Source organism: Curcuma longa, chromosome 11, assembly GCF_044706935.1.
Source record: "Curcuma longa cultivar G26 ecotype Majalengka, Jawa Barat chromosome 11, ITB_CL_G26_1.1, whole genome shotgun sequence".
Classification (NCBI taxonomy): Eukaryota; Viridiplantae; Streptophyta; class Magnoliopsida; order Zingiberales; family Zingiberaceae; genus Curcuma; species Curcuma longa.
Window position 1 is genome coordinate 7,942,032 of NC_133871.1, and position 9,885 is coordinate 7,951,916.

The 9,885-nt window shown below is 35.6% G+C and overlaps 2 protein-coding genes across 2 annotated transcripts; both read right to left on the reverse strand.

Annotated features, from left to right (window-relative positions):
- Positions 1 to 1,277: 1,277 nt before the first annotated feature.
- Positions 1,278 to 7,404, reverse strand: LOC141842114 (putative beta-1,4-xylosyltransferase IRX9H). Its single transcript, XM_074730329.1, has 4 exons — positions 6,441 to 7,404; positions 4,781 to 5,030; positions 2,104 to 2,289; positions 1,278 to 1,604 (listed from the first exon to the last, which is right to left on the reverse strand). Exons 1-4 carry the CDS (start codon positions 7,232 to 7,234, stop codon positions 1,593 to 1,595), a joined length of 1,242 nt encoding a protein of 413 aa, XP_074586430.1. The 5' UTR covers positions 7,235 to 7,404; the 3' UTR covers positions 1,278 to 1,592.
- An 849-nt stretch (positions 7,405 to 8,253) lies between these two features.
- Positions 8,254 to 9,499, reverse strand: LOC141841116 (chaperonin-like RbcX protein 2, chloroplastic). The gene is made up of 5 exons (XM_074729238.1): positions 9,147 to 9,499; positions 8,928 to 9,019; positions 8,787 to 8,844; positions 8,623 to 8,688; positions 8,254 to 8,497 (listed from the first exon to the last, which is right to left on the reverse strand). The coding sequence occupies exons 1-5, from the start codon at positions 9,408 to 9,410 to the stop codon at positions 8,366 to 8,368; spliced, it is 612 nt and encodes a 203-aa protein (XP_074585339.1). The 5' UTR covers positions 9,411 to 9,499; the 3' UTR covers positions 8,254 to 8,365.
- Positions 9,500 to 9,885: the final 386 nt, after the last annotated feature.

Genomic DNA, 9,885 nt, shown 5'->3' on the forward strand with positions numbered 1-9,885 from the left:
ATGTCAACTTGTTTACTTTTTTGTTTTTCAATATGTATTTTTTTTTCAACTAAAGAATAGTCAACTTAAATTTACCCTCCTTTAGGAAGCAACTTAACATGAGTGAGCTTACTCTTGTCAAAGCTTTGAACACATATTTTGAAAGTATTAATTCGTAGGATGACTCAAAGCATGCGTCGATACATATATAGCTTACTCTACGCGAAATTCATAAGGAAGTTTGCCCTATAAGGTCATTTGAGTTGTTTACATTCACTACATGAAAGCCAAAGGTATATATCGGAGCTAGAGATATTGGATTTAAGCGAATGCTCATGGAAAGTAAGAATTTGATTTTGGTATGAGATGCAGGGTAAGAGGGACAAGTAATTAAAGCATTATAGATATCGCCAAGAACATGGACATGATGATTCTAACAAATGTATCATGTAAATATCATATACTTAGACAACTATAATAAATAATAATATAATAAAAAATAAAATTTAATGACATAAAAAGATCTATAAATCAATTTAAAATAAAATTTAATTATTATTGCTGTTGTGTTGGGCATCGGAGACAGCCATTCATTCATTTATCAACTAAACAAGTGTTGGCGAGTCAATGAAATTTGGGAGAGATGGATTTGGGGGAGGTGAAACTGAAAAAAAAAAAAAAAAAAAGGGGCTGGCTGCCTGGCTGGCTTTAAAGTGGTGGTTGTTGGAAAGGGAATCCAAGGAAGGAGACAAAAGCATAGACACTATACAGGAGCAGGTGAGGTGGGGGAGGGTGTAGTTGCAAGGCACATATGGGGAAGGGAGTCTTGAGATATCCATTCTGTTACGCTTTCTTTAAAAACATAACTTAAGTCACCCTTTTTTTAATTAATAACTTTATTAAAAATTTTATTGCTACTCTTATAATCTATATTAATTTTTTAAAATCTATTTATCAAATTTATATTATTTTTTTTATTTTTAACATATTATATTATGAATATTAGATTTGAAAAGAATACAAAATCTACAGAATTGTTCATGAATATGTTTTCAATATATACTATTTTTGATAATTAATTTTATATAGATTAATAAATAAATTTATCCATAATTTATTCACAATTATTATTAATGCACCAAGGTCACTAGAGTTTTAAGTTTATTTATTTTAATAGCAGTCACTCGCGTCTGCCCGATTTTGAAGTTAACAGACACTTTCTCAAGCTAAATCCTTTGGTGAGATAGTAGCACTCGCTAACAGTTAAGCAAATGGAGCAGCGTTCTTGCCATGATAAATAAAGAAAAAAAATACTACTAATTTTCTTAATCTCTCAAATACGAAAGTTAATATCTTCTATCGAAATGCAAAATTGATGCTAGAAACAGCTTACAAGAAAAGGTAAAAAGGAAAACAAAAATTGATAGCTTTCTAATCTGTACATATCTTGGATACTTATATGGCTCACCCAGATAGAAAGCATAATAATTGTTGGTTTGCTATCAAAAGAATCTGTGAAATGGAAGAATCTGAGGTGCTGATCTGTCCTTGAGCAGTCGCCACGCTAAGAAAGTTGCTTCGGATAAACGGGCATGAATTCGAAGTGTTCTAGGTCAAGTGCTTCCCTGGACATTATCACAAGGAACAGTCAAAATCACCAAATCAAACAGGTTGAAAGCCATTTAGATAGACACAGAATGGAAGAAATAAAGAAGGTATTGTGCCTATAATTTAGCGGCTACCAGCAATTTCTTACACAGAATACCAACAAAATATCTAGAAAAATAACCAATGCCTTTCGGTAGGGTAGTGTATCCTGGAGGATGACAAGATAACTTAACATGTAATTAAAATAGTAGAGTAAAAGATTTAGAAAATTCGGATGCTAATACAATGAAATTCTCATTCTTACTGATAATTTATAAAAGAGATAAACACCATAAGCAGCATGGGCATATAGCCTAAGCGGCCACCTGGCATCTTGAATACTCAACTTAAACCATCACCATGTCTATCCTAAAAAAAATCAATTAATTTAAGAACATGGTACTCATTCTTATTTTTGTCAGTAATGATGCGTGTACAACGACAAGTTTAGAACTCACACTTTTGAAGTCGACCTACCTTGGGAAAGCTGCACGCCTTTAAACGGACAATAGTATCAAGGTTGTTTGGTACTTGCCATCCTTTAGGATAAACAAGATTGCTGGAATCTAGATGAAGGTGCCAATTCATGATCCTCGAGCAACCCTTTGGTAGCCCTTCCATTTGACTTTCATCCTCCACAATCTGTTCTATGAACGTAGTCTCCTGCAAACAAATGACATTTTGATAGACCACAATGACCATATAGTTTACTAATTTTGCTGGTTGTCATAAAAATAAATAAATGAATGAATGAATTCATGGCTGGAAAGGGAAAGTCAAGATAATGGGGCATTTTTTAATTTGAGGTTTTATAATAATAAATAGTTCTTTTTCTAAAAATGAGTTAATGGATTGAGAAAAGAATATTGGGAATTTGAGATGCTCTGCAAGACTACAATGCATCAAACAAAAACAAAAGCAAACAAAAGAATCAAAATACACCACAATATGTTCCTACTCTGCCCTTACAAAGTTTTAGTTGCCAGAAAATTAAGCTTGAAATAAAGGCGAGAAAACAATCCTAATTTGCTTACAAATACAGGCAAGGAAACAATCCTACGCTTCAGAATTACAGAAATCAGGATGGGACATGGGTTAAAATGTATCAATGATTTTAAGTTTCAAATGCACGGCGAGAAAAGGAACTTAGTAGCTAACTCAAGCATATGAAAATACAGGGCACGCTCAAACTGTTAAAATAGAGTAACCCATAAAAATGGATAACCACTCTTATTGGGTATGAATAGTTACTAAAAGCTCTAAGGACATGGAAATTCTAGTTATTTTCCATATTTATTATTATATAGAAGATAGAACTATGACATGGAGTAGTGAGTCTACACAATTTACCATCAACTACATAATGTTATGCCTCCTAAATTATCTTACTAGTACTATCGAAATTTTAATCTAATTAAATAGCCTTATTTGTCCCCTCTATCCTAACACGTCTTTCATCTATCATGGAACATTTGGTTCAAGAAAATAGTTAGTTTAGTCTCTATGAATTCTTATAGAATAACTATGCTTGCAAAACTAACCTTGGAATATTTCACATGGAATTCTTATTCTAAAATCATAATTAATATTGATTGTTATTCCTTACTCTATTTCAAAAGAAAAGAAAAAAAAAGACAAACTATTCATTATCTATTCCACCCTTCAAATGACACATTCAATTAGCCCATTTGGATAAGCCAAACTAGCTGATCAAGCCGCAAGCAAGCAAGCAGGATGAGTCGGTCCAAGCGATCAAGGCAGGTTGATGGACTAAGCTGATTTGAATGGGCAAGTTAGTCAATGAGTTGGTTTGATTACAAGCTAGGTAGGAGGGGTGAGTCGTATGGGAGGGTCATACAATTCGGTTGATTGGTTCAAGTGGCTTGATCGTTTGGGCAGGTCAATTGGCGCAGTTGCGCCAAGCAAACTACACGGGCCATATAGACCAGGATATGTAGTTAGGTCAAGCCGGTTGGGTGAGTCAATTAGGCTAATTGAGCCATTTGGGTGATTCGTTTGAGTCAATTTCGTGGCTCGTTCGAGCTGATTCTATGGGTTGATCAGATCGATCGAGCTAATTAGGCCAGTTATTGTAGTCAAACTATTGGAACTTGATGGATAAGTCATGTAGGTGAGGTAGTCAGCTAGAAGAGGCAATCAAATCAAGCATATCTATTGAGCCAACCAAATCATGTAGACAGGACAAATCAAACAAAATATTTATATAGGAATTTTTTTCCGACGTGAAAACTATTCCTTTTGTATTCCTTATCATGGATTGATTTAATTCCTTACATATTCTATTCCTTAGGAATAACCATTATATTTGTTGTCTATTCCATTCTTTGAACCAAACGTTGTATTATCAATTCATGTAGACAGGGCAAATCAACAAAATATTTATATAGGAATTTTTTTCCAATGTGAAAACTATTCCTTTTCTATTCCTTATCAACAATTAATTTAATTCCTTACATATTCTATTCCCTAGGAATAACCATTATATTCATTGTTTATTCGATTCTATGAACCAAACGTAGTATTACCGATTCAATTTGACCAGCTATAGAATTTTTAATGATCTTTAAACATATTCTCATCATCTTAACTTCTTTTATTATTTATTAGAGCTACGCCTAACTACCTATACTAACTTCTGCATGTGTTTTTTTTAGTAGCCCAACAGTCTGATCTATAGTGTATGAATGGTCATGCTACAACTTTTTTTATTTTAAATGCAAAACACTTCAAAAGTTTTTTTCCCATTTTAACCATTTAATCTTCATCCAATTTCTACATCAATACCTCCATTTAACATTACATTATCTGTCTCCATTGTCTTATTGTTGAACCTATATTTCATATCTTTAGTTTAATTCTACCTTAGTTTAAAAGCTTTATATCCTTTTGAAATTGTAGCTAAATGTGGAAATACATCTTTGCAAAGGAAAGGAAATCTGCTACCTCCTAAGCAAACTCTATTTTATATTTCAACATAGCTTGCAAGGTGAAAGATATTTAGTAAAAAAACATGGAAAAACAACTCATTTCGTCATGCAAGATCCAAAATTTTCAACATAAAATAAAAAAAGAAACAAATGGGAAACTACAGGCAGTTTTGTTCAGTGAAACAATAGATTCAAGAAAAGCATACCTGAAATCCCTCTTTCACAGAGTCTAGTTGCCTAATGGCATCTAAGTTTGGGCGGTGCCATTTCCTAGGGTCCCAAATTATTGTGCTATTGAATGCAAATCCAGACATATCAACATGAAATCTCCTAAGTCTCTTACTTTTCTCATTAGTGTACCATCCAATTACTTGACTTCCATTGCATACCGGGCCTTCTAGTATGGCCTTATTTTTGCTCTGAGAAAGCATTGCAACAGGCCAAACACCAAACCTCCTGAAAATGCCAATTAAAGAGATCAAGACTTATCTGGTACAAGAAAGTAAGATTTTTTACTTTCTCATTTACCAAAATACATAGTCACTACTACGAGATGGGATGATCATGTTTAGTCACCCACACAACTCATCAAAAGTATTTTTAAAAGGTAAAAAAAAGGTAGTCAGGTTGAGAACATCACCAATTGCCATTTGATTAGACATTCAGGTTCAAGTTCAGAAAAATAATTGTATTATGTAGAAATTTTGTAAAGACCGACTTTGGCTACTAACTGGAGACGTTTGGCTTGTCTCAATTTCAAGTTAGCGCAAACTTTGGTGTAGTTATGGCAAGTCTGATCTCACTTAGTAATACTGCAGATGATGCAATTTAGTGCATATATGATATGATAACATTAACAATGGACTAGCATTTTTTTGTTTGAGTTCTATTGTAGTTATCTTTTTCACATTGCATTGCTTACCCAAGTCTATCGATCAGACATTCCTCCAATGTTCTCTCTTCTCAAATGCTTATGTCAAACAAGATTGGGAATGAAATTCAAAGTGTTTGATGAAAGAAAGAACACAAACATTGGAGGTTTGAGGTCCTAATTCTCAGCGTGCATAAAATTCAACAATCCTTCTCTCTATTATTGCTATACTCTCATGTTTATTCAGAGGCAAGAGTAGTAGGGCTTATGCTGTATGATAACCATATGGTAAGAAATTTCCCCATTTGTTTGGGAACACGAGAATTTTCTACATGATACTATTGTATCTTGAATTCCTGTATTTGAAGCTATAGTCGCAATCTCTTGCGGATGTAAATGTACTTAGTTCTTATAGAATGACAATTGGGTGGTACAAGTACAGATGGAAGATGGAACAATTCTCCTTTTTAGAAAAAGCAAAAAAGGATGGCAAGGCCTGACGTATGAGGCTCCAATTAATATTTTCAGCAGGATCACTATCGGCAACATAACCATTCATAGCAGAGTTAGGGTTTTAGTGCAATGCCCATGTTGCTATTTTGGAGCACTACTTTAATTTGTTGAGGATCTATCACAAGGATATCTTTATCTTTCAGTCACAAACATATCTCTCAGAATTTACCTATTTACATTGTTTAGCAAAACTAATACTTTGATGATTTGAAAAGGTGAAATTGTCAACAAATTTCAACAATGTCATTAGTTTGGCATGATGCAAGATTGGTTTCACAAAATGGTCACTCCTTTTCCATCTCGACTCAAAGATTGCTTTCAGAAAATGGTCACTCTTTTTTCCATTTCCATTCATTGTTTATCGATCTTATTTTAATTGATTCTCTCAATAGCTTCATAATTGAAAAACAAAATTTTGTTTTTTGGATAATAGATAATTAAGATGAGGTAGAAGAACACCAAAAAAATGCTCCATCCAGTACCTGATTTTCCTCAGTTGCTCGAACAGCTCAAGTGAGTAGACGTTATCGTCATCTGCGAAGTACACAATCCCATCCAGGCGATGCCGCTGGATATGCTCGAGCGCTGTATTCCGCTGATGAACGCCTCTGTCCTTGATGTTGGTTGAGTTCTTCTTGCAGACAAGATGCCTGTACACGACACCGGTGTCCATAAGGATCTCGGAGGTCTCCACAGAAGCCACGTTCATCTCCACCACGATCCAAAGAAGCGGAGGAGGCACCAAGCGCAGCGTTTGCCCCAGTCTGTTCAGGTAGTAGCCCTGGGAAGCGCGATTGTACGTGGGAGTAACGACGATCAGCAGCTTTCCGTTGCGCGATGGATCTGGTAGCTCATCCATGTCGTGCGTCTTGTCGTCGAACCCGTGGATCTCGATTTCCTGAGGGCCAGAAGGAAGAAGCACTACGATATCGCGGCGCGGAAGGTTGTTATTGGTACTTACGGAGGAAGATGAGGAGGCGGCTGTGGGAGAAAGTAACGGGAAGTCGTCCAGCTCCGCGAAGGGGTACAGACCGAAGAGGAAGCCGAAGAGGAAGAAGAGGAGCAAGCGGAATAGGTGGCGCTTCCATGGATAAGGATTGCTGTGATGCTGCGGCTTAGCACGGGAGGCGAGGAATGAGTATGAAGGAGGAGGAGCAGAGGCGGCTCCGCTGGAGTGCTGCCGGCCGGCGTTGAGGTAGGGAAGCTCTTGGTAGTGGTGAAGAGGACGATCGCCGACGGCGTTGACTGCCGATTGAGTTCGACGGGTGGATAGCATGTGACCCAGAAAGCAAGCAACCGTCTATCATTTGGATCGGAGCCAGATCAGGAAGAGCGGGAGGAGAAAAGATGGCCGGAGTCTGAGATGAGGAAGGAGACGGAGATGGACCGCCTCCGCCATGGCCGTATCGAACGCTCAAAATGGGACGAAGAGGAAGAAGATCGTGATCTAGATGGCGAGTGGATTATCGGGGAAAAATAGTTTTTAAATATCAAATTTTGGAGTTAAATTTTTTTGGGGAAAATTTATTTATTTGTCAAAAGGTGCCTCAGTTTTAAAAATATTAAAACAGTCCTCTATCTTATTTTTTTATTAAAAAATATTTAAATTCTTGTTCAAGCAGCTTTGACTAAGAACAATATTATTAGAATATAAAACAATTTAATTATTATATCAATTTTGAAAAAAAATTATTATATATTATAATAATTTTCATCAAGTCTTTTAAAATTGTAGCTTTGATAATAATGAAAATAAAGAACCTTCTTTTGATTTTCATCTTAAAGTTAAAATTTTATCATTTTAAAAGAATTTTTGAGTTTAAATAAATGATTTGAGCTCATTAAGCACTTTCTCCTAAAATTTATTTATTTTTTAGACTTAAAATTTAATTATTTTAAATAAAAATAATAATATTTGCTTTGTCGGAATTGGGCACCTAAAGAAGTTTAGACCTCAATATTTCTAATTCAATATTTATAAAAAAAAATAATTACAAGTTAATCAAGTAGAAAATATGGAAGAGACCTCAAATAATAAAATATGATGTTTTTATTATTAATGAGATGTTAATAAAATATAATATTTAAAATATAACATAATCAAAATATTAATCAATTATCTTTTTCTCAATATAACATAACCAATCCATTCGACCTTTTTTATAATATAAACAAAAATTAGGTCGTAGGTATAAATGCTCGTGAGGTCTCTCCATCGACTAAATCCTTGTAAAGAACACAACTTGAACTGTATATACAGCATATTTAAGTATGACAACCAAGATTATATATATATATAAACATTAGAAATTGGTAATAATTATCTGAAATGATATGATGAACTAGCTAGCTAGTTACAAAGATGAGGGCTTTAATATGATGCATCAAATAAATGAAATTGTTTTCATTAATCTATTTTTTCTGTGTTCGTCGTCGTCGTCTCGTCGGACGGCCAAATGACAGTTTCGATCAGTCGTTCGCGCATCAACTGCAAGTTCTCCTCGGAGATCTTCTGATACATTTTTGCATGATCACATTTCTGAACACAAATTAAATAAATGTGTTGTGATCTAGTTAGTAATTAGCATGCGTGCATGTTTAATTTGGTAGACAACAACAATTAATTAAATTAAACTTAATTAGAACCTTAATTAACCATCGCACCTTAATCCATTGTCCATATAGATGAAGGCGTGTTATCATCACTCTCTCAGCCAAGTCTTGCTTCTCCTGATGATGATTGAGAATTAATTTTAATTTTAGTTGCGATCTATCGATCGATCGAAGATCGAAATTAAAGCTAACAAATCGACTACTAGACTACGTACCTTTGCCAAGGCACGAAGAAATCGTTTACCATCGTTGGGTTTATTGTTCACGACGAAGCTGCAAGACATCATCCAATTCCAATAATCATGAAGAACTAAATGCTTTAGTGAAGAACAAATTCATTTCATTATATAACTTACTTATATAACCACCTATAGCTTGGAGGATTCATTTCGTACAACTGGTGGAGAACAGTCCTCACCGCTTTGTAGGTGAAGTAGTTAATCAGTTGCTGCAAAATATATATACATATATATTATTATTAATTTAATTAAATTAAAATTGATAAAATGGATGATGATGGTTAATAGCGTTAAATTAATTAAGAAATTAGCTATTAATTAATTTAATTTGATTACCACATCGACGTCTGCGAATCCTTCGTCGTACTGGCCGGCGAACTGATCGACGACGACGAGGAGGCCGCCTCTTCTCCGGCTCCGCCCCTGCTGCTGCTGCTGCTTCTTCGCTAGCGCTGCCTGGCGGCGGCGCACGTGCCAGCCGGGCGCGAGGAAGGAGCTTCTGAGCTGGGGCGGCGGCCGCCGAGCATAGCTGAGGGCGGAGTCGAGGAGGAGGGGGCGGCGGGAAGCGAGGGTGTCGACGGCGACGGCCACGAAGGCCATCGCTCCGGCTATAACCAGCTTAAAGTTATGACCGCCGCGAATTGCGATCGATTACGTGATAGTTAAAGGCAACTTGGTACGACCTTCGGAAGCGGAGGGAGTGGAAAACTTCTCTTCGGCTTTCTCCTTTTCTTTTGCATTTTTATTTTTTATTTTTTATTTTTATTTTTTTTTAAGGTGGGTGAGGAGCAGGCAAGAGTTTTGGTTTCAACGTGTGCCATGGACATTTTTGAGGTCTACGTTTGCTTCACGTCAAGTTATTTTCGCGTGGCTGGAATTGGACGAGGCCTTTGGCTTTGGCCACAATGAATGATAGGAAATTAGGAATTTGGTCCCAGGGGAAAAAATAAATAAAAAACAAAAAGAGAGAAGAATTTATAGTCTTTTATGGATCTTAATCGAAAAAAAGATGATTAACTATTTCCTCGTTAAACAAGAGATATTGGAGAAAAATATAATGGAATTCCCTGTTGCA

Bases quoted from the DNA above. Each gene is read 5' to 3' on its own strand.
- LOC141842114 (XM_074730329.1), bottom strand. From the start codon at position 7,234: ATGCTATCCACCCGTCGAACTCAATCGGCAGTCAACGCCGTCGGCGAT. The intron at 5,031-6,440 runs GTACTGGATGGA...TGGCATTTTCAG, and splicing joins GAGCAACTGAGGAAAATCAG to GAGGTTTGGTGTTTGGCCTG. The intron at 2,290-4,780 runs GTATGCTTTTCT...ATTTGTTTGCAG, and splicing joins CTGTGAAAGAGGGATTTCAG to GAGACTACGTTCATAGAACA.
- LOC141841116 (XM_074729238.1), bottom strand. From the start codon at position 9,410: ATGGCCTTCGTGGCCGTCGCCGTCGACACCCTCGCTTCCCGCCGCCCC. The intron at 9,020-9,146 runs GTAATCAAATTA...TATATTTTGCAG, and splicing joins GATTCGCAGACGTCGATGTG to CAACTGATTAACTACTTCAC. The intron at 8,845-8,927 runs GTAAGTTATATA...GATGTCTTGCAG, and splicing joins AGCTATAGGTGGTTATATAA to CTTCGTCGTGAACAATAAAC.